The sequence below is a fragment of the Pteropus vampyrus genome, unplaced genomic scaffold, assembly GCF_000151845.1.
Source record: "Pteropus vampyrus isolate Shadow unplaced genomic scaffold, Pvam_2.0 Scaffold88, whole genome shotgun sequence".
NCBI classification, from domain to species: Eukaryota; Metazoa; Chordata; class Mammalia; order Chiroptera; family Pteropodidae; genus Pteropus; species Pteropus vampyrus.
In genome coordinates this window covers 659,036-683,836 of record NW_011888869.1, presented here as the reverse complement: position 1 = coordinate 683,836, position 24,801 = coordinate 659,036, and the positions used below count along the sequence as shown (strand labels likewise).

Sequence of the window (24,801 nt, the reverse complement as noted above, 5' to 3'; positions counted from 1 at the left end):
ATGTAAATTGTTAGGCTTCTTTCCAAAAACTGTAACACTAATAGGTGTTAAGAATTTCTATCTATAAATATTAATTATAAGAAATCTGTGCTAATTTGATGGAAAAAAATAGTTACGTATTTAAATCCTCGCATACTCAATTACTAATATGTTTTAAATATTTTATTTAAGGTAAATACATTTGCATGTTCTCTTCTGCAAATCACCTACTTTTGCCCTTAGAATATCGTTATAGTATGAGCTGGGTATTTTTCTCATTAATTTGCATTACTGAATTATATTCTGACTTTAAGTCTCTGGCTCAATTGATCTTTTAATTATTAAATTTTTTTATCATTCTTTATACCATTAAGAGTTTGCTAACTCTTGGAATTTTAATTATGATAATAAAGTGGGACTATAAAATGACTCCCCCAGCCCAAAGACCATTTGTTGAACAACCCATCACTTTCTTCATTCATTTGTCACACTTCCTCTATTACATGTGACATTCTTACACATGAGTTCCATTTTGCTTGAAATCTCTGTTCTACTGATCTGTCCATTTTTGTACACCTATTTTCAGTGCACCTAAGCCACTGCTCCGACAATCACACCATTTAGGCAGGACCTTAACATGGCTGGAAGTTGCATTTTCTTGTATCACCAACTTAGGCATTCTGCTTTCTACCACCAACAACCTTGCTTCTAAGGTAACATGTTTTTCAATTGTTCTCCATGCTCTCCAGTTTTCAAGACTCTATTACCTTCTATATCTAGCTCTCACACTTTTAATCTTCTCTAGTGTAATATTTCAACCACATTCATTCAACACATCTTTACTGAATGCCTATGATTTTCTGGCACTGTACTAGGCTCTAGAGAGAAAACAGACAAGAGAGAGGAGCTCCCTGCCTTCTAGAGGCTGTCATTCTAGTAGGCACACAGGGCAACATAGAAATAATCATTTCAATTAAAATCTAAATAAAAAGACTATCCAGGAAAGGAACCAAAATAGAACCTATTTTTTTTTAGAGGAGAATTAAAACAAAAACAAAAACAAAAACCTCTCTGAGAAGATGGTACTTGAATATGTAGGCAGAAAGAAAAAAAAAGCATCACGCTAAGAGAAAACGTTCCAAGCAGAAAGCATGCAAAAACAAAGCTCTGCAGTTACAAAGAGGCTGACATGCTACTCCATCCGTCTTTGTATTACACTCACTTAAGAAAACTTCAGTCCTAGGTGAAGCCAAATCTTTATTTTGTGTGTGTGGAGAAAATGACTTAACAGGGCAAAGGGAAATCACTCTGTATTTGAGGGCACCAACTCAACTGAGCCTCTACTGCTCTGGCCAGTTTGCTTCCTACTCTCCGAAACAACTATTTCAAAACTGCTCTCTCCTTAAAACTCTCTACCCACCAATCCTTTCATTGTCAATAAATAACTCAACTCTTCAGACAGAAAAATAAAAGCCATCAAATAGACACTCTCTCAACTCCCAAACTCCCCACTGCAAACCTACGATGATATGCCCCCTGTTAAAATGAAAGACGGTTTCTTTTCTTAAAGCTGTAGTTATTCCACCTGGCTCCCCTCCCACCCTCTCAGAAAAAAATTATTCTACCCTTTTCTCTCTTGTATACAGCATTTAATTTAAACCTCTGTGTGTCCATCTCATGAACATATATACTCACTTCAATGCGACAACTTTCTCCTAAGTCAGAATTATATAAAGATTAAATGGGCTGACCTGGAAAGTAGATGCCCATCCCTGGAATTGTTTAAGAATAAACCAAATGCTTAATTGATAGAAAGGTTAGCAGAGAATTCAAATACAAGATTGGTCACTGAACCAGGTGCATCTGTGAGGTTTCTTCTCACCTTAAGAATTTCTGATTTTAAAATAACAGATATGGTCTACTGGGAATTTCTATTAACTGTTAAATATTGAATAACCAATAACTAAATTCTTAGATGCATACACATGGATTTCTCCTTATGAAGGATATAAACTGATAGGCTACACGCCTGTCATCAAGTTTGAAATGAATAGCCTTGAAACTCAACTCGAATCAATCAAAATAATACACAGGGATCTTCTTTTCCATCTACACTCCAGGATAAAACCAGACTGCAAGCTGCAAGCTCCAACAATGTCAGAGCAATCTGGAATTCTCACCACAGTCTGGATTCTCAGACATTCTGATGGTGGCTGAGGACAGCAGAAGTGCCATAAAGATTTTCCTTATGAACTTAAGGTAACAGCACATAAAGCTAGAATTCCCCTCAGAATATGCCTCAATAAATTATATAAACAACTTAATTCTTATAGATTTACCTTCTAGGAGTTCCATTCAGGTTTGTATATACTTGAAGAAAGCAGTGATAACTGTCACACCTCAAACTGTGTTCCCACTACAGATCTTTAAAATGTATAGTCACCTCAGAGTTTAGAAGACATCAGGGTAAATTTACTCTCCTCTCCCCACTCCCATGCTACCTACTTTTAGAAGTTGATTTCTTTTTTAACATTTATTCAAGAGTCTCTTTTATAATAGGACAATTTATATAAACTAAAGCAAGCTTTTATTTATACTGTTCATTGTCCTGATGCACTTCCTCCTTTAACATTTGAAAATGGGATTACTTTCTAAAGATTTAAGTACAAGTTAATATTTAATGCAAAGTGGAAATTTGAAAAATTACTTTAAAGAGCCAGATTAGTTATATTTCTTATTGTAAAATAATAGAGAAATTCTTAATAATCCAAGAATCTGCAAATAACTGCATTTGTGGCACTCAACTATTAGTAAGCTCTCTACAATACTTTTGAATTATAGAAAAGTTTGTACCTAGTATATTAAAACAAAATTAATTTTCTAAGATCTACTAAATTTAGGACTTAAAAACACTTTGCCTTGATGGGGTTCCAACTGTTTAGTTACTTTTAGTCTTTTTTTAAAATAAAAACTTAGCACTGCCTAAACAGCTCAATGATCCCGAAAGACCATATGTTTCTAAAGAAAGAAAGGAACTTTTATCATCATCTTATATCACAATTCCTAAGAAGCCAAGAATTACACTTTGTAAAGTAAGTATTATGTTTCTTTTGTTTGGAACCATCCAAAATCCTATATTAACAATATGTGTTTAAAGACCCCCCAAGGACCTTTTTTGCATATTTTAGTCACTTTTCCAAAATTTGCATTTTCTAAGCCAATGAATTATTCCTTAACAATTAAAATTATTTTGCTTCTAAAACATTTTTTTGAATTGTGCAGTTCTAGTTTCTTTTCTATTCATCGATATCATAAAAATTTATCTTTAACACATAACTACACCTACAGGTAATAAAAAATCCAAGAAAAACAATTCAATGATCCATTCTTATTAATCTCCTTCTCCTTTTGTCATACCCAAGACTTTAATAAAAAACTTACTATAAAAGCATAATTCTGCAGTTTTCTCTTACAGTGTTAGTCAAAAAAGAGCCATAAACCTAATACATTTATAATCAAATTAACAAAACACAAAGTCAAGAGAAACATTTCCACTGTAACCACTTCAACTGAATATTCTGATAACTGGTAATAGCAGAGACAAATACAATTAGATAGTAGTTCTACTTCCTAAAACAAATGTACAACATACTACATGTCCGTGTGAAGCATAAGCATTAACATTTTATGTACATGGATGCACATATAATATACACACAATATATTTACTTTACAGATTCTATTAATTAATAATCATAATAACTTCTTGGAATACATGAAAATGAAGCACATGACAAGAAAAACATCTTCTTACCTGGTAGATATCAGAAAGACTGCTGCTTCCAGAATCACTAGTGATACTACATCCTGAATGGCTAGAGGAAACGTGGGTCACCTGTGGGTGGAGACTATCAGTAAGGTGGAGTTTTGTGAAATCTGCAGGAAGCTATGGAAGGAGCAGGAAAAACCAGGATTACAATTTGAATCAAGAACTCCAGGAAGACATTTAAAAATTATATTATACTCTACTCCACATCGTTTAGCCAAAATTATTATTAGGAAAGACCTTTCATTTTTAAATTCAGAAATTACTAAATATTGTCCTTTTTACCAAAAATCACAAAATAAATTTTTAAAGTTTATGAGCACTGAATGAACCTCAAAGAATTCTAAATTCAATGCTCGGATAGGTGGGTTTGGTGGTTAAGATTAACTTGGGTAAGCATTTAATCCAATAAGCTAAAATTTTCAAATTACATATTACTGAGCGAAGTAGTCCACTACTATATGTTAGCCATCGCAAATGCAACTTTGTGAAAAACAGCAGCTTAAATAAGAAAACAAATTTGAGGTTTCATATGCCTAAATTATATTTAGAGATTATTTTTTTAAATGAGCATCTTAGAAACGACAAAATGGATTGTTACACAAGTAGCTGTGCTAGGCTCTATGAAGAGAGAGAGAAAAGAAAGCCTTCGAAGAACTTAGAATTGAGGAAGTTATGAACATTTACCTATTTATATACAACACAAACATGCCATTTTCTACTTGTTCATGGTTAAACCCTAAATAAATATAGCTCTACTGAACAGATTCATTAGGTATGCTTCAAGTGCTTTCTCCCCTGCCATATAGGCAAGAAAATGCATTGAAAAAGGGAGCACTCATACATCTGCCCATTCAACAAGTATTTACTGAGCCCTTTTCCTCTTACTATGTGCTAGTAAGACATTAAAAAAATACTGCACTTAAGAATCTTGCACTCTCACATTTAAAACTAATATAATATTGTAGATAACTGTAATTGGAAAATTTTTAAAAAATAGAATGAAAAAAGAATTTTGCACTCTTATAAGTCATTTCCGATTCTTTTGAATTAAATAAAGGGCACTATAATATCATGCTTATTATACTATTGGCCAATAATACGCATGAGGTTTCAAAATATACACTGACATCATACAATACTGATATTCTTTTCTGCCTGCATATTGGTCCTATTTAGCTGATGAATAATAATAAATATATAGACTAACTGTTAAAATAAAACTTTAAAAAGAGTTTACTTTAACGACATTCTATTCTTTCCTTTAACCTCATCCCTCTCTCCCTCCAAAAACAAGATACTATTCCACAGTTAGGATAAGCCTCACAAGGGAGATGATTCATGTTTATGACAATGGCCAATGGGTTCTGACACCTCAAAGTTTCAAGCAAAGAGGCAAAATGTATTTATATCTCACATTCAGACCTGACTCAATGAAAAGATTATGATATTCAGTAATATTTAATGTAGTCTGCACAGAAATATTTTTTTAACTTTATGGGAGACAAGGTATCCAAAGGAAAGATTTTAGCATGAATTTATTAGGGGGCATACGATAAGATGCCTAATAAATAGACAAAACACATATGTTGGAGGAGCTCAGAGAAGTGAGATGTTTATTCAAATGTGTAAAATCAGTACAAACATGATGTATCTCACTAAGAGTGTTTTTATTTAAATGATAATTGAAGATGTTGTGAAATATTAGATAAAATTTAGGAGGATAACAATTTTCCTATAAGGAATAGATAGATGAATTAAGAATTTATGTTTTATTTACAATATGGGATAGTAAAATATTTGCAGGATTTCCTCAGGAACATTTGAAGACAGACTTTGCAAAGATGCATTAATGACTATGATTTTATATGTAGTTCAGCAATAAATATGTTAAAATAATGTTTTCAAAGCCAGCATAAGTAGCCTTCATCGTCCTAGCTACATTTCCATTTAAATTCAGTCACTCACTGCAGAAGGCAACTGGGGAAACATTACTCAATGGCTCAGTGATTTTAAAAGGCATCAATCGATACATGTAATTACAGAATAACAACCTGATTTCTATTGATTATCTTTTATAGACATCACTCAGGTTGATATGTGCCACACAGTATGATTTTTAAAAATTAACTTATAAATGTGTCAAATGAAGATGTAACTAATGAATTTTTACTCACTAAACAATTATTTATTCAAGTCTCATAGGACTGACTCTCTTTTCTTCAGTATCTATCAGCTGGTCATCTTTCCTGACTAAGAATTCACTGTGCGGCAAGCAACATGAGCTATAAGAACTCTAAATCTAATAGAAGAGACATGGATCTCGTCTCTATACAGACCACATCTATTCATCTATGCCTACTTGCAACCACAAATACCAGAATTACGTGACTATGATAAGAACTGTAAAGCCTGTCTAAAGAGAAAAGAAGAAATATTTTCACTCTTAACAATTCAATTCCATTTTATAAATATGTATTGATTATCTCCTATGTCAGACACTGTTAGACAAAGGAAATATCAAGGTGAATAAGACATTTCCAATTCTAAATGTAATTTCTACTACCCCAAAGTCATTAAAATTAGTGTTATTTACAATAGAAAAATAAATCACAGTTTTTCAAACATGGATTTTCATCTCCCCAACAGCCCCTGCGTTCTTTGCAGAAGAGCATGAAATAATGTCATATTAAACTTAAGAGTAAATGGATAACATGTTTAAAAAGTCTATCCCATAGACTGGGATAGCAATACCATGATTAAATTTTGTTGATACTACACATCAGCCAAGGTTACAGAAGAGGAAAAATTGTAGAAGTTGTTCCTATAAGGGAAAAGGGTCTGAAATTCACTGATTCGGCCCACCCGCCGCACTCTAATGGAACAGACACTGAGCCAGGCCTAGGGGAAATGAGTCTTATGGGAACTGGGAGTCAGGGGAAAACACTGGCATGGTACCCATGTTTAAACCTGATTGCATCAGGGTAACACAGAATCCCTAGGAAGACAATAACTCATGGTTTGAGTAAAATATACAAAAAAGGGGCACAACATGCCAAAAAATAGGATTCGCTTATTCTAAACTTTTTTAGGTTTGACCCAGTACGTATCTAAAATACTATCTGTATGCTATCAAATTTCAGATGAAAGCAAGGCTATGAATTGTCTGTTGACGCTAGACACCATTTATAACCTAAATTATGTTAAAAAAAAATTGAAATTGGTACTATATACAGCAATTACCTAAATAAAACTAAATATTAAATTAAAAGGAAAATCAACACACTGTATACATTTTGATCTTAACACCAATATATTTCACAGCAAAGATATCTCTCACTGATATTTTTCTTATCGTTCAAATATTTTTATTTCAATATTTGATGATATGAATATATTACTGCTCGAAATTTTCCTGGATGAAGCAACCTATATTCCTAAAAATACAGTACTTGTGAATCACAACTGTAATAAACTACTGTAAGGCAAATGACTGAATCATAGTTTAACCATAAACACTATTGACAAATAAGAAACAATAAGGGTAATATTTAAATCAGTCTTAAATAAAGCAAGCATAAACTTAATACATTTAATTAAATCTGGATATTAATTATATAATATCTTGTTTTGTTTTCTTTTTTTGGGAGAAGCAAGAATGCTACAACAAGAAGTACTACACAAAAGACTTGTCTCATATATGAATAGGAATTTGATAGTCTTTGATTTATGAATTAACCTAACGATTGGCATTTATAAAATTACTAGCTAATAAATGAGCTCTATGTTGAACATAAATGCAAGTACGAATGCCTTGATATCTCTGACACCACTAAGCAAATACTTTGTGGAACTGGTAACAATCCTCAAATTGGTGATAATGTAATAAAAACTAGGATGGCTACCCTCTTAACCCCAAAAGATATGTTTATGTTCATGTTTTCAAGCTCTACAAGGAAGAGTCAGTATACAACTGGACACGTAATGACAATGTAATAGTTTCATGTTCCACGATGCATTATTATCATATTGCTAAGAAACAAAATAATTAAAGGAAATTAAAAATAAAAAACAAAAAAATACTGCAATCATCAGTTGAATTTTATTTAACTGAAAATTTTCCCAACTAACCTTAGAACGCTTTATTTCAATAGTTACAAGAGAACACACAAAGTTTGGGGTGACTGCTGGAATCTATCCAATCATCCCTGGCAGTTTATCTTAACACTACCTAAAGTAAATTAAATATCACACTTAGTGACTAAAAACTAAGAATTTACCCAAATAAATACTATTTTCCCCCACATCATCACTAGAGTTTTGTGAGTAATCTTTACACTCACATTTTCAATCTCTGAAAGAAAGAGTTGGTATATTACTGGACACATTTCCTATTTTTCTCTGAGGTGTTAGTGAAAATATAGTTTCCCACATTTTCCATTCATTCATCATTTATTGAAAACTGTGTTGTGAGGAATAAATGAATGACCAAAGCACTTGAAGCAGGGCCCAACATACAGCAATCACTGTAGAAGTGCGTTAGCTATAAATTGTCACTTGTCAGACTCTGTGTAAGACACAAGTTCCAGCTATAGAATTGCTGTAGGTGGAATCTAAGACTAGATGTCAGTGGGTTATTGAGATACTCCCAGAAAGGGCTTTCATGGCCAGGAGTCATCCAGCTGTAGACACTATTCCTTTACCCACTTTAGAACTCGAGCTGTGTTTTAAAAGCAATTCATGTTCTCTCTGAGTGCGCACACACACATACACCATTTTTGTTTTACTACTGATCTTTTCAGATACGACTAGTTCTAGTTCTGACACTCTCTGAGCTATTTCTACATACAATTTGAGTAGACAGGAATATTATTTAAGCACTTCATTTTAAAGACCACTTTATAATATGGTCAACTTTTACTTCTTAAAATCACAATATTTCTTTGAGAACACCAGAAAAGTAAACATTTGAACTTCTGAATATTATTCATCAGAAGTAATTTATACTTCCCTTATAAGCCCTTAAAATATGCTTTAGATCCAATACTCATCATTGAGTACTACATCCGTCAGTATTCCACAAAACAAAGAGAAAGATTTTTGCACAACATACAATCTCTTTTGTTCATAAATATATATATAAAGGAAAGAAACGAAGTTTTTCCAATTTAATAAACTGATAAATCTAATAATATCCCTCGTTAAAATTTACATAGACATTTTTAAATGTTGATATGACTAAGCTTTACAATGGTTCTACAAAAGCCTGCTTTATATCTACCAGAGAAACCTGCCAAAAATTAATAATTTGTAGGAATTTAATATTCTCCCAGCTTCCTACCAGGCTCAAAAAACACAAGCCTCATTTTAGAGACATATGAAATCATCTTTTGGTCAACTTTCTCCTTAGGCAAGCAATCTTGTGCAAGTTAGTTAACTTCTGTGCACCTTAGTTTCTTCTGTAAAATTAATATAACAACACAATGACTAAATGAAATGATCACGTGACCTACAGACTCTACCTTCCAGATGCCTTTCTCTTTCATTCCTTCTGTCATTTTCCCAGTCCAGGTTCTTTCATCTTAGGTCAGATATTTTTCAAATTCGATGGGGCAGGTGGGGGGCGGGGATGGAGGAGGGGACTAATTTATTTTGTATATTGTCATACCTAACACTATCCTTAGTAGTTTGCTTACATATATTTCCCCCAAAAGTTTATATATTACAGTTTAAGTAAATCATATATTTATATGGAGGGGCTTACTACTTAGAATACTGTATTAAATTATGCAAAGTAAAAAATCTCATTGTCATGATATGCTTATAGTGTAACTGAAATTATATAAACTCAAATTTTCATAGCTAAGAATTCTCTCAAAGTGATAACACCTTAGAGAGTTTGTGCTTTTGTGAGTATAGTCTTATTATGTTTGGCTGCAAAAGGCTCCAAAAGAGTCATGTATTTGGCCCAGACACATGCTGCCAACTAGGTGTGATTTAACTACAAAACATTACTTTGCCATCCTGAGCAAACTGCTTCTAGAAGGCAGTCTGAACAGAAACACCACTGTGCAGGAGGCAAGTGCAATGTGGCCATGTTTTACTTCAAAAGTTCCTTGCTACCTTCCTACATTAAAATAATGTTTAGAGGGAGCTGTAACAGAGAGGACTTGATATTAAGAGATAGCTTATGCAGATGAATACTGCACATAGCTTTTTGTCCAAACATAAACTTTTATGTTTCAGAATGAGTTACTGAAATGTGGCGGTGACCTAGCCCTCTCTCCAGGACAGAAAGGTCATCCACATGTTTGTTTTTTTAGGATCATAAACACATAAATAAACCATGAACTTCACTAGCTACAATTGGGCAATTTATAATCTATCTAAAATTTAATTCATATATTTGAGAACTAGGGATATTTGAACACAAATAGAACATTTGAAAGTCTGTCAGCCATGTGATTGATGTTTTCAAGCAAATACTGTCGGTAAGCCTTTTCTACTGAATGGTGAAAGAAAGCACTGACTAAAAAGAAACCCACATGAACATCACTGCAAAACAGAAAAGTGGAATCCTTTCGTATGACGAGAAAGTGAATGATCTAAGTGTCATCTATTACAAAACGTAAGGCTATGCCCCATTTTTCTTAAAGAGAAGGCAATAAGATGACCTGTATACCAGTTACTATGTGTCAGGCCCTATTCTAAGCACTTGCAGATATACTAGCTCATTTAATTCTTACAACAATCTTATAAAGCAAGTATCATTATGACCATTTTGGATAAGAGGAAACCAAGACATAGAGAAGTTAAGTGATTTGCACCAAGACCATACTGTGAAAGGCTGGCAAAGACAGATTCCAGCTCTGGATGTCTGGCTCTGAAGCACGCACACTTAAGCAGTAAACTGCAATGTATTTATTAATTTATTAGTTGACTTGAAAACTCTTGGTTATTGATAAAATGGTCAATTTGTCTTGCAGGTTCTTTACATACAAAATCATTTATTATTTATTTTATAAATTAATCTTTAAAGAGTTATGGTGATATCCCGTACTTGCAACTTTGAGATGATATATCCAGGAATCATCATTAAATCTGTGTAAACCGTAAAACTTCTTTAACTTCTTTATACCAGGTTCCATCACGTGACCCTTACAAGCATTCCAAGCTAGGACTACTTGAGGTCATTTCTGCTTTGTGTTCCTTATTGAAGAGTACTTCTTTGGTATTTTGTTGTTGTTGTTGTTTTTAAAAGGTAAAATTATGAGAGAACCTCATAATATGAGACGGAAGCAACTCATTTTCTGGTAGTTAATTTTGGCAGAAAAAACCTTTCCTGATATATAACTTCCCTAACATTTGACAATAAGAAAAAATAATACATACGCAGGGTTAGTTATAAGCTAATCAGCCAGTTTTATCACCTTAAAGAAAGATACCTGGCATAGTGAGAGCAGTTCTCAAGTAATATCGGAACAACTGAAAGTTTGTCATCTGAAAAAGTTGTATTTTTTCCATAATGAAAATGTTCATTTGGGACCTAAAATAAAACTTTATATAATTTTTCACAGAAATATTGAGGCAGTCGATTAATTATTGTGTAAATATGGCCAAATGAAATGTCCTGTTGCTTGTTAAGAAACACAGTTTTATGATGGTTTTCAAGTGACAGACACTCCATCTCACCCCGAACGCACACACAGCATATAATCCCTTTTTTTTTCCCAACTTATTTGCAACCATCAATAACCACCAATCTGAAAAGCACACGTTTCTCCAAGGGATTCCAAAAAATTACTAGAACACTCAGTCCAAGGAATTTTCAATAAAACACATGGCAACTGTTGGCGCTGAGTCAGGTAATTTAAAAATCCTCTTTTGGTTAGCATTTTACCTATTTAAATTCTAAACTCCTTTGTGTATTTTCTCTATATGTTAGTAATAATTAATGCCATTATTTTGGGGACAAGTACTATGTAATAAGCAACATGCTGAATATTTGATGTGTTTGTTCTAAGCTGCTGAACTTCATTGCCAAAGAAATGGAAGCTCAAACAGCTTGAGTGACTTGTCTAAAGCCACCAAGTAAAAGGCTCCAAAATCTATGCCCTTTTTACTTTGTATCCTGACTTTTGATATTTATTATTTGGGGCTATATTCTAACCTAATCTTTGTACCTGTCTTTTCCCTAATTTAAACAGCACACACCTTTTCTTTCCTTTTTTTTATGGTGATACTGATTAACGAAATTCAGTAAGTTTCAGGTGTAAACTTCAACAGTAAGTCATATATATATTGCATTGTGTGTTCACCGCCCATAGTTAGATTTCTTTCTGTCACCACATATTTGACCCCTTTTACTTTGTCTACCTCCCTCCTCTCCCCTCCCTGCCACCCTTGGTAACCACTAGTGTACTGTCCATGTCCACGAATCTGTTTGTTTGTCCTTAAATAGTATACATTTTAAGGAAACTTTACACTAATATCACTATAGGTGCATTTTCTAATGCGAAAGCCAACTCAATAAATACATTTCTTAGTGAACTTTGTGATTATCTATACAGTAATACTGATAATATTCTAGTTACCAAAACTTGAGTTCTCAGTCTCTTGTTTTCCAAGACCAAGTGGGATTGGTGCTATGGACGTAGCAATCCCTGGAGAGGCAGGGGAGTTGTAGTAATACCAGAAGACAGCTTCGATGACCAATTAGACAACAACTTTGATGAGTTCCAAAGGGACTGTGCTTAGTTATCCAGCTGTACAAACGCTCAAGGGAATATGGAGTTAGGGAAATAAGCGTTTAAAGTCAAGGAAAAAAGATTCCTGTGAGATCCATGGAGGATCCTAAGCTGCCTTCTTTGTGAACAAAAATAAACAACTGGTTTGGAAAGAAAGCCTTATACAGAATTAAAAACATAAATCCACAAGTGACTTTTAACTAATTAATAAGTTATAAAAGCTACCTCATATCCAAAAGCAAATGTACTTAGGTCTCTATTAAAATACCATAAAATGGCCAAGACTGGCTAGCTATCTGCCAATGTCCTCCTCCTCCTCCAGGGAACACGGCTGGACTACATTTCCCAGCATCCTTTACCGTTATATGTTTCACTATAATTGAGTTCAAGCCTTTGGAGTATGAACACACAGAAGTGATGTATGCCATTTTCACACCTTACTTACAAAAATCTTCCACAAGACCTGCCATTATCTTTCTCTGTGCATCAAGACAGTCTCCGTCAGGAGACAACAGAAGATTGGCATTAAAGATTAAACAACTAAGCTACAAAACGGAGGGGCCTGAAACCATGAATCACCACTCAGAAGGGAACTGTTCACTAAATGATGGAGAGTTTTTGCTTTGGATTTTATGCAAAAGGCAAATAAACTTCTACTTCGTTTGAACCATTATGTTTGTTTGGTTTGGTACAATGGCTAGCATTATATTAACTCATATAAATACTATAATAATCTTCATGACCTATTTGTGAAAAATCTTCCACAATGAAATTCTGAATTCCTTAAGGAGAAGTAGGTATGTACATATATATATATATACTTTACATATATACATACATACTTTATGTACTACATTTCATATATTTACAAACTATGTTATATTTATATTTATCTTTCTGTAAAATTGAGATAAGTTTAGTATTTCACTAAGCCAAAGGAATACAATTGCTAAACATTTTATGAAAAATTCTTGGGCTATTTAAACAACTTAAAAACAAAATCAACTAAGTATCATAGTACTTTATGAACCAAACTAATCTAAAATATATTCAGTGCCCTATGAGTTGGAAAATACTAATATCTACTCAAATTTAAAGACGTAAATATTATATGATGAAAATATACGGCTTCCAAATAATTATTCATTCTCAAAAAGTACTGCTTAATAGGTTAAATGGAAAATTAAGTCTAGACACCACCTAGTCAAATGATTTTAAGTACTCAAAAATTCATTGAATAGACTGATTGAGAAAAAAATACTTCTATTGACATTCATGCTATTGTCTTTTTTAAAAAATAAGAATTAATGAAACTTTATTTCCCTAGAAAGAAGCTTGGATATACTCAAAATCCTTGATTCCACAGACTTTATATTCTAGTGGTGGTAGGAAATGGGGGCGGGGGAGGGAAGGGATGTGTATCAAACAAATAATGACATATCACATAAAGATAAGTAGCTGGAAAATTAATAAAGGAGGATATGGGATACAGAGGATGAACGGCCTGTATCACTGCTAGGGTAACAGCTGGGTAAAGACCCATTTACTGGGGTGAATGGCTGAAACCTGCAGATCACACACGGAAACAGGCATTTCAGATGCAAGGGCATCAAGAGCAAAAGCCAAAAGTAGAGGTGGCCTTGGCATGTTTTAGCATAGCTAGGAGGTCAGCACAAGCTCTGAGAAGACCAGAGGGGATTAGGACAGAGAGACATTCCATGGTGAAGTCATGTATGAAAGCTGTGGTAATGATTTCGGATTTTACTGAGTGAGATGGGAAGCCATTGGAGGGTTTTGAGCACTCATTATGTATGTATCATGAATTTTAAACTTCTTCTAAAGTTTTTAAATGTGAATATTACTTTTTTGAAATAAATATTTAGGAGTAATTCCACATATTTTAAATAGAAAATGGTGTTTATTACAACTTGTATCAAGAGGTGGTCAGCTACAAGGACACTGTAACTTCTCTTGATGGATATACCATGGGTAGTGACTCAACTGTGAAGCTGTGTCTGTTCTAAGTTATCATTTTATGGGTATGCTGGCTATAAAACTTTATGTATATGTGACATACAGTCACACATGCACACACACAGAGTAAGCTACCTGGATTTTAAACGACATCTCGACCTATCTCTAATAGTTCATTTCTAGATTTCATTAAAACACTACTGTAACTTCTACTTTCCTTGTGATGAGTATTACAACTTAGCTAGACAATAATCTTGAAATAAAAATATAATTACACGTTATCTCTCTTAAGTTATCAACAAAAATAACAGGTATTAATTTTATATGTCTAGTGTATCAGTTTTTCCCTTTACTTCAATGCCAAAGGTATTCATTTTAGCATTTATTTCCAAGGATTTCAATGATAAGTCACTTAATGTAATGTTTACTTTCAAGGGCTTTATGTGTCAACCCTAGCACACCAGATAATTTCATCACTTTAGCTCTGTCTGGAGGGCACTGTGGAAGAATTGACTGAACATTTGCTGTGCATTACTCATTGCCCAGGGCCAGCAGAAAAAATACACTGCATAAATTGCAAGAAGTCTCATAAATTTTCCTTTTTCCTTCATCCTTCCCCTCCTTCTTTTTTTTTTTTAGTTTAGACTGGTAAACCTTAAACGCTGTATCATCAAATGACTAGTTTGAGTTACTAAGACATAGTCAAGCACACATTACCTCTTAGGAAGACTCCTTCCTAATACCCTCACTTCTGTCAATGTTCCAGCATTTTTCATGACCTTCTCAGTCATCTACAAAGATTTATGTACATAATCAATTGGGTAATTCTCTTAGAAAACACATTTTTTCCTAAATTAGCACCAACATTTAATATTCTGTCACTCTATGAAGCTTTTACTTTCCTCAAACGTCAAGTTGTTTCTCTGAACTTTTATGTTAAGTGTGTATGTGTATGCACATTAATTTCTTATCAAGTTTATATCAGGGAAATAGAAGAGCATTAATCAAGATACACTTAGGAAAACTCATGATTGGTTTAATATAATCTATGGTGTCATATACAGTCTGTGTGTGTGTGCCCGGGCACACACACATATGCAAGCACTAAAAACTTGAAAATGTCTTTAGATAATAACAGCTTAACTTCCATAACCTAGAAGTTACATAGTCTCAATTCACCTTTGGCAAAAACAGGAACTTAAAAAATCAACCAAGCTCCGCTATGTGCGAGAACACACAGAGAGGGGACTTGAAACGATTATCCCACTTCGTTCTTCTGCTACTGCACTACCACTGTCTTGCTTCTGTGAGAATCTCTTATTTCCCTTTCAATCTCTTCTTCTCCATGTTGCAGCCAGAGTAAACTTTTATAAGATGATAGAAAAATGCACAGCTGATCATGCCAATCCCCTGCAAAAAATCTTTTTAGTAGACCCTTTACCCTCAAGAAAAAGTTTATACCCCTAACCACTGTACCCACTCTCCTCTCCTTTGCTCTTCCAACACCTCTCTGCCTCTCATTCTCTGTATATCTCTAGATACACAGAGCTATTTATGGTTATTTAAAATGTCATACTCTGTCTCTCTCCCCTGGGTCTTCACTGTTCCCTCTTTCTAGAAGAACACCTTTGCCTCTGGGATGGCTAATTCTCTGAACTCTCCTCCTGGAAGTTAGTTTATTTAAGATGCTCATGTGACACCTAGAATGCTGCCTGTCACAGAACTTAGCCTTGCTTTACAGTACTTGTTGATTTACAGTCCAAAGCCCTCTCTAGGTGAGTCCAAAACCCTCTCTAGGTGAGTCCAAAAGGGTACATGTCTGCTTTTTTCATCGCTCTTTCCCCTACTTCAAATAAAGTGCTTAAAATATAGTTAGTACTTAAAAAATATACAAATCGTTGAACTCTTAACCTTAGTTTAGAGTTGAGCATACTAAGTCTGAGAGAAACTGAACAAAAACTGCCTGATCCCAATGTCTTCTCCCTTCCCAATTCTACAGTTACCCCTTTCCACCAGCAATTACAGATAAGACTGTCAGAATAAAATGAAAAGAGAATGACTAGAAGAAGGGGGATGAAAATATACTAAACCTACGGTAACAATAACTATAGTTAAGCAATATACTTAGTTAGGATTTCCTAGATGTCAGGACAAAAAAGTTAAGGACGAAACTTCTGGACTCAAAATGTTTTACTTCTTATCTGTAGAGAGTCCAACAGAGGAGCCTGGCAGATGAAGAGTGTTTGAACTCCTCTCAGAATTATAAGACTCATTCATCTACTCAATTTCTTAACAAGCATTTACTGACTTACTGCAATAAGCCAGGCATTTTTACAGGAGCTAGTTATGTGGCAATGACTGGGACTGGCAAAGCCCCTGCTTCCTGGGATTTACAATCTAGGAGCAGGAGGAACTTGAGGGTGGAAGGAGAAAGAAGAAATAAGTAACAATAAATAAAATAATTTTAGATATCAGTAAGTACTCTAAACAATACTAAAATGGGGGAATAATGTAATAGACAGTGATGGTTGGAAATGGGGATACTATTTTAGATTGGGTGACCTGGGAAGGGTGCTCTGAGAAAATCACATTTGATATGAGAGATAAATAAACACAAAGGACCCACCCACAGACCTGGGGAAGAGCTTTCCACACATTCAATAAATATTTATTAAATGGCTTCATCATGTTTAACACATCCTAGACAGTCCAGATAGAGTCCAGAATCTAACAGATGGGGTCCCTACTCTCGTGAGGCTTACATTTCAGTGTGGAGAGACGTAAGGAATAAGCAGTAAAATTATGAACAAGAAAAAAACATAATAACATATGCTTGGAGGAGAATTAAAATAATGTGGTGTAACAGAAAAGCCTCAATGGCTACTTTGGACTGGCTAGCCAGGAAACCCTCCTACACGTGGGATCAGAGAGTCAAGGAGCCAGCCAGATTAAAATCAAAGGAGACTTAATTCAGGTAAAATAAAGAACTAGAGGGAAGACTCCATAGCTTGGTCAGTTAAATGGACAAAAGTTAGGTCAAGGCCCCTGAAGTGGAGTAGGATAAAAAGGAGAGTAGCACAAAGTGAGGAAGAAGAGCAGGTCTGAGCTAGGTCACGCATAGCTTCGCAGGGAGTGCAGATTTTATTCCATGTCCAATAATGAAGAGTTTTAAGAGCACAGAAATGACACGGTCCGAGTCACATTTTATAGATATGTCAGGCTGTTCGTTGTGTGAAGAATGGTCTGGAGGAAGGCAAGATTAGAAATAAGGGGAACACTAGGAGTCAACTGGAACAGCCCAAGTGAGTAGATGATGGTAGGGTGGACCAGGGTGATGATAATGGAGATGAAGAGAAGAGCATGAATTCATAATGAGGGTAGACCAAATAATATTTGCTGAAGAATATGGCATTTAGGGCAACCTGAAGAACCAAAAATAACTTGTTAGGTTTTGAGCTTCAATATCTGAAAACATGGTAATGCCAATGATGGTGAGATGAAGAAAATTGGACAAAGACAAGAGTTTGTTGCCTGCTTGATCGGTTGGTTGGTTGGTTGTCAGTTGGGTTTCTTTTTTTTTTTTGGTCGTGGTTGGGAGAACACTCAGGAGTTATATTTTGGCCATGTCAAATCTGAGGTGACAACACCTACATCAAGATACCTAGTGGGCAACTGAATATACAGTCTTGGATTTTATTATAATCAATAATAATGTTTGGTTTGGGGGAGCAAAACTTTGTAAAATTTTTCTCCTGCTTATTAAATGCTTATAGGTTAATATGTACAAAAATAATAATGAATGGTGAGCAAGGTAATTATGATGAGAAAAAGCATATTCTGAACCACACTATAATGGGGTAGGGATTCTTGAAATCACTAAACAGATGAGATAACAAGAGATAAAAGGTCTCAAGTTTTCTCTCCCCTTTGAGCTAAGCCTTTAAGAGTGTTAGATACATATAAGCAAAATAAATAAATAAAAATAAAAAAATAAAGTAGGCCCACAGAAATGTAAGATAGAAATTCATTTATATTTTATAATAATGTTTAAAATAAAGTTAGTTAAACATCTAGAATTTTGCCCACAGACTTTTTTTAAGAATATGAGAAGTAGCTAGTGCCTCCTCCAAATGCATGAACCTAACAAAAATTCAGGTGAGACATAAATGTGGCTAGATGTTTGTCATTTGACTTAATGTGCTTTTGTAAGTAAAATTCTTTGATACTTTCAATTTTTTCAACAGGATTAAGAAACCTCCTGAGATTTAAAAAAAAAAAAAAATCATTCCTTTTACATCTTAATTCATAGAACTCACTTAAAGATTAGAATCAAGAAAAATAGTAACCAAGACACCAATAAAAAAACACGTCAAGCAAATCAGACATAAACTCTGATTTCTTTTGTGTGTCCACCTTCCTTGAAAGTCATGATCTGACATCTGTTATTCAGATGCTTATAAACTAGGTATCTTCATAGCAAACTAGATGTATGCATTATATATGACTGAACAAGGCTTTTTCTAATGTATTCTCCCAACTATGGAAAACTGGGGAATGAGAAATATATTTCAATTATGGAAAACTGAAGAATAAAAAATGAAAAGTAATGGAGGTGGAAAATAATCTCTAGTTAATGCAGAGAGAGAATAAATTAAGACATCTTTAATTCCAAAGTGCATAACTGACTTACAAACTGAAATGAAGGAAAAGGTGATAAATTACACAATTTCCAAGAATTAGATACTCCAGTCAAAGCTATGAGATATTTTGGAGTAAATGGAACAACAACAACAAAATAAGATGTAATCAGCATCAAATCAGGAAAAGGGGGATGGGGTGTCAATTCAAAAAAACACCTGAGAAGTTAGGCACTAAGGATCCCACAAGGACATTGCTTTGCTTATCTCAGTGAGCAAATGACTGGCTGTGTGTGTGTGTGTGTGTGTGTGTGTGTTAGGGTGGGGTGGGGTGGGGCGAAGCAAAGATTAACTACATCCTTAATACTCTCAACCCATATTCTCCCCAAGGTGGTGAGAATCACCAGGTATCTTACGAAAAATTCTTGAAATGTTCACAATTCCTGCAGGGTTCCTCGGGGTTATGAGTACAAGAAGTGCGTATGTGTCTCCCTCTAAGTCAGTGGTGAGATAAGAAAACACGTGGCCTACATGAGGGCATGTTTAGTTGACATGAATAGTACACTGCTGTGGTAGAAGACGGTAGGTGCCTTTCTCAGATGATCTGGGGGAAACAAGTCTGAAGGAACAATGACTATTCAGGTGGAGGTGCTATGGGAAGAAGAAGGAGCCAATAAAGCAAGATTTAGGAGCCTTTATGCCATTTTTTGGTTAAGAAACTTTAGCCTCCAGTTGGTCACTTTTCTTAATTTGAAAAAGAGATGATTTCAGTGAGAAACAGCCTCACATAAAATATGTTACACTTAGCATATACGAATTTCAGTACTAACACCTCTTTTGGCACAGATTCTCAATTTTTATTGCATGCAAATTTTGCAAGGAGAGAATGAACTCATGACTTAAGAATCTGGCAACTGCTTGAATTTCACTGTAAAGAAGCATCATTAAGAAGCTAGGAATCTGAGTCACTTAATATCAGGCTTCGGTTAAATTCTTAAATGGTTACATAACACCACTAATTTTTAAGAACAAAAAAGGGTTTCTTAAAACATCCTTAGGATTTTTTCTTTGTTTGTCATACTACAAAATGTCTTGTCTCCCCTTCCACACACACTCACACACACATGTATGACTTATGCTTCTTACTTGAAGAATGAAAGATCTCCACATCTTCAGAGATGCTTATTATCTACCTAACTCTCCAAGATCATGTCTTCCTTTAGGTTAAGTAACTCATCTTTCTATGATAATGTTTTATGCTTACAAAATAAGATAAAATATGAGGACTTCCACTGTAATCATTAAAATATCATTAAAATCCCAACTGATTCACATATTATCAAATAACTGAATTAAAAATTAAAAACCATGCCTTAAATCCTGGATGCTTCATACCATGCAGATAACACATTTGAATGAATAACAAAAGTTTTCACTCAAGCTTTGACATTCTGACATGAAGTAGATATAAATTTTGAACTTTGAAAAATGAATAAAGAATATGTGTTTGAAATTAATTTTTAAAATCTTTTGAACTTCTACATGAATAGTTTCCCAAAATTAGCTCTAGTAAAATTAGAAAAACACATATATAAGTTCTACATTTATTATTAACCGAAGGCACCCTTTTGTGAGAACAAGAGTCACAAACGACTAACATTAATTTGTTTAAGCTGTAAGAGCTTCTTTTCCCAGATTTTTAAGAGGTGAAAAGAAACAGATAAAAGAAAATATTATCATAACTTAATATACAACACTGTGTTTAGAGTTGCAACAAGAAAGCAAATAACCATGTCCCTCTTACATGTTCAGCATTAAATTATCAAAGCAAAAGTCATTTTCTAACCGGTAAAGCAATATATACAGTTAAGAAGTACAGAACTCCCACATCCTGGCCTTTAAATTGTTCTACTTAAAAGAAAGCAGCATTTATGAACCCCATGACTATTTTAAATCCCCCGAATCACACTGCAACAGAAAAATACTGTGTAGCATAATGTATAATGGCATATTTAAATATGACCCAAAATTCCATGCTTCTATAATCTATATTAAGTTGTGAGCAAATAAAGGCATCTCTACCTTGATCATTTATCTAAGCAAAGGTTAACTAGAAAGGTCAGTCTTAGGAAGAAATAGAATACATACCATGATATCGTCTCTTTCGTTAGAAAAGGCAAGAAGAACAGATTTAAATTAAGACTTGGTGTATAAAAGCTGAAAGCATAGAATTTGTATCCACATAATGAACTGATGTCTCCTCTAAAGACGTCAGATTGCTGTTCAGCTAAACTATCTAAAAATACCTCCTTGCAAACACACACACACACACACGCACACACACACGAAATGACTACAAAGACAGGTCTTACTAAGCAGCTCTACTTGCACAAAATCACTTAATAAATGGGGGGGAGGGAAATTTAAAGTACTTAAGGAAAATTTAACAGGAATTTTGCATAGCAACTATGATCTTTAATGAGCTATTTTAGAAACCAGTACCAATTTGTAAAAAGTCATTACTGAAGGATCTTAAAGCAAATCATAATTGACCTACAATGTCCAACAGGGAATCATGTTCAATGAACGTAAAATTAGATAAAGAAAAATAAATCTCTGAATCATTGTCAACATTCTATTTAAAAACCAAGAAAAGAAAAATTTTCTAGCTGGAAAAGTGAGAATCAAAATCATGGATACTACTGTGTGCCAGACACTGTCAGATCTGTAATCCCTACAAACAACCTATGAAGTATGCATTAACAGCACTTTATAGACTAGGAAAAATGGTTCAGAACATTTAAGTAATCTGCCTAATGTCACGCAGCTAAAAAGAAGAGCTAGGATTCCCACACATGAAGACTGTAGAGCACTATAATTTCACATCAATGACTGACAATCGCATAGGCTTTACAGTTTGCAAGAAGATTCTGAAAACATTAACTTTTTCTTATATTTTCCTTATTTAAACCTTAAGTTTTTGATCTGTAAAACTGGGAGAATCTCACTTCACTCCTAGGATTGCTTTGATGATTAAAGAAAATAACATATGTAAAGCACCTAATAAAATAATTGTAAGTATTAATGTAATCATTAATAATATTCAGAAGAGTGTTGTGAGGGGGTCAGTGTTGGAATCATGATCTCCATCTCGAAATGAGAAAACAGAAACTTCAAGAAGTTAAATGACCTGCCTAACTGTTGCACAACTAGTCAGCGTCAGAACAAGGACTCAAAGCAAAGTCTTTGTATTTTATTGTTTTACTAGACAAAAAACCTAGTTAGAATAGTTGCATTCTATTACTATAGAGAAAGGTTCACAGATGAAATAAAGAGGATTTTGCTTTAAATATCCCTACTACCATGCTTGAAGATGACATGCAATGAGTGCTGTTAATAAGTGAGGTTTGCTACACCATGACATCTCGGTCTGTATTCTGTTTGCTCTCAGGCCCAGGGTAATACTTCAAAGCCACTCAAGAACTTGATTATAACCAATTGAAAGCAACATCTTTTCCAACAGCATCTCTGGATAACACTTAAAGAAGGAAACAGAGAAAAGAAGTAAAGGGAGTGGCTAACAAAGTCAGTACTTGAACTTCTATATGAATAGTTTTAAGTACTTTGCCTTGAAAGATGTTCTCTAACCCTGCCTATTACAATGCCTTGCCCATCGTCCTACTTACACAGAATGGGGCCTGAACCCAGGGCCATTAGCACTGCCAAGAAAAGACTGTTTTTAAGGCATTGGAGGACCATAACCACTGGATTTCAGGTCATTCTGTTATGTCCAGGTTAAAGTATATTTTAACACAGCTTCTAAAAGGTATATTTTTATGCTACAGTCCCAAGAATATGTGTTATAGTGATGAAGGTTAAAGAAATTGTAATAAAGATGGACCTAATTATTATTCATTTTCATGTACTTGAAATGGCTAAGACATTGTTGCTAAGTGTGTCTGGCTGAGAAAACTCTCATCTGGCTATATGCTAAAATTAGCTCCTCATAAATTACTTATCTAACTGGAAATAAGAGAGCAATCATGTCACCCAAACAATAAGTCAAAAACAAGACTCTTTTCTATATTCAAGTCTAAAATCAGAGTAACGTGAAAGACCTCTGGAAAACTATACAGACAGAAAATCTCAGATAAACGTGACTTTCCCATAAAAGTTCAACAAGAGAAAACTTTCATGTAAAGAGTTAAAGAGTAATTATTCAACACAATATTGTATTCTTGCAATTCTGGTCAAGTTTGAGGAGAACAAATATATTGCTTTTATTTCTCTCAAGATCAAGTTAAAGTTACTCCATATTTTATGGAAGGGATAGCAGTTACTATATTACACATATGAAACCCCTTTGAAACTTATGCTAAAGAAAATCACCTCTGAATGTAGAGAGAGGAATAACCTATTCTCAACCTTTCCAATGAGAATGATAATCTATGAGACACAGAAAATAAAGAATTGGTCCATCCTTGCAACAATGTACTAGAAGCAAAGTTTAGGGTACCTGGTGCAGCTTCTAAAATAGATCTGCAGGCGTGCGCGTGCAAGAAGCAAAGTTTAGGGTACCTGGTGCAGCTTCTAAAATAGATCTGCAGGCGTGCGCGTGCATGTGTGTTTGTTTACATGTACAAGAAAAGACTGCCACTGGCTGTACCATATATCAGCTGTGTGACTTTGGGAAAGTTACTTTACCTCTCTATGTCTTGATTTCTTTACATATAAGAAGAGGACAACAAACTTACATTGTGAGTATTAAATGTGATAATATCTGAAAAGAGTTTAGAATGTTGCTGAGAACACAGAAAGTGAGAATATAAATCTGAGTTCCTGTTCTAGAGCCGAGGTTACAACCGGTCAAATTACAGTCTTCATTATCACATGCAGAAACTGTTTTTAAAGATAGGTTACTAGGAGTAATTTTACTTTCCAAGTGAGCCCTCCCTCCATCCCTGCCCTGCATCCTTATCCATTGCTACGTTCTGAGAGTTTCTGTGGATACCTAGGCAGTTATTTCAATTTTTGTCAGTTTTCAGTTCCTTTGGGGGCAGGAAAGTAACACCACATAAGTTACAACGGGTTGGTATTGAAATCAATATGAAAACAGGTTATCGACCCTGTTTCACCCTGGGCTTTTTCAAACCCTGTATTGTAGCTCTTCAAGATGACTCTGATGTGTCGCTTAAAACCTCCCAAATCCATCTGTCTGAAACGCTCTTATTCACTGTGTCCACCCATAGCCACTGGGGGGGCCCCTGCTACCCCCTAAACATTCCTCTATTTGCCCCACACATAACACTTAGCACACCTTTCAGTAGGTCTCCCTTCTGCTACTATTCTGTGAGCAACTCTAAGACAGAGGCACAGACTTATTCACAATCAAATAACCAAGACCAAAAACAGAACACGTTTTCCTCAAACGAGTGATTTTGTGGTTAAAAAAAAAAAAAAACTGGCAAGACTAATAGTATATCTAGTTCCATAACTATTTGCATACTGCTATTACTATAATATACAAATGTATTAAACACAATTATATTAATGTGGCTAATACCACATTTCAATGTTTCTAAGATTCATGATTTTTATTTTAACATCTTTGAAATTGGGACCCAACTTACAATCAATG

General features: G+C 34.4%; 1 protein-coding gene across 4 annotated transcripts in view; it reads right to left on the bottom strand.

Annotated features, from left to right (window-relative positions):
- The window catches only part of RAPGEF2 (Rap guanine nucleotide exchange factor 2), a 222,615-nt gene that overhangs the window by 43,221 nt on the left and 154,593 nt on the right, over window positions 1-24,801 (bottom strand). For all 4 annotated transcript variants that reach the window (XM_023532718.1, XM_023532719.1, XM_011363687.1 and 1 more), the window contains one exon: window positions 3,794-3,925. In XM_023532718.1, the coding sequence (XP_023388486.1) occupies window positions 3,794-3,925 (132 nt within the window). The remainder of the gene's footprint in view (window positions 1-3,793; window positions 3,926-24,801) is intronic.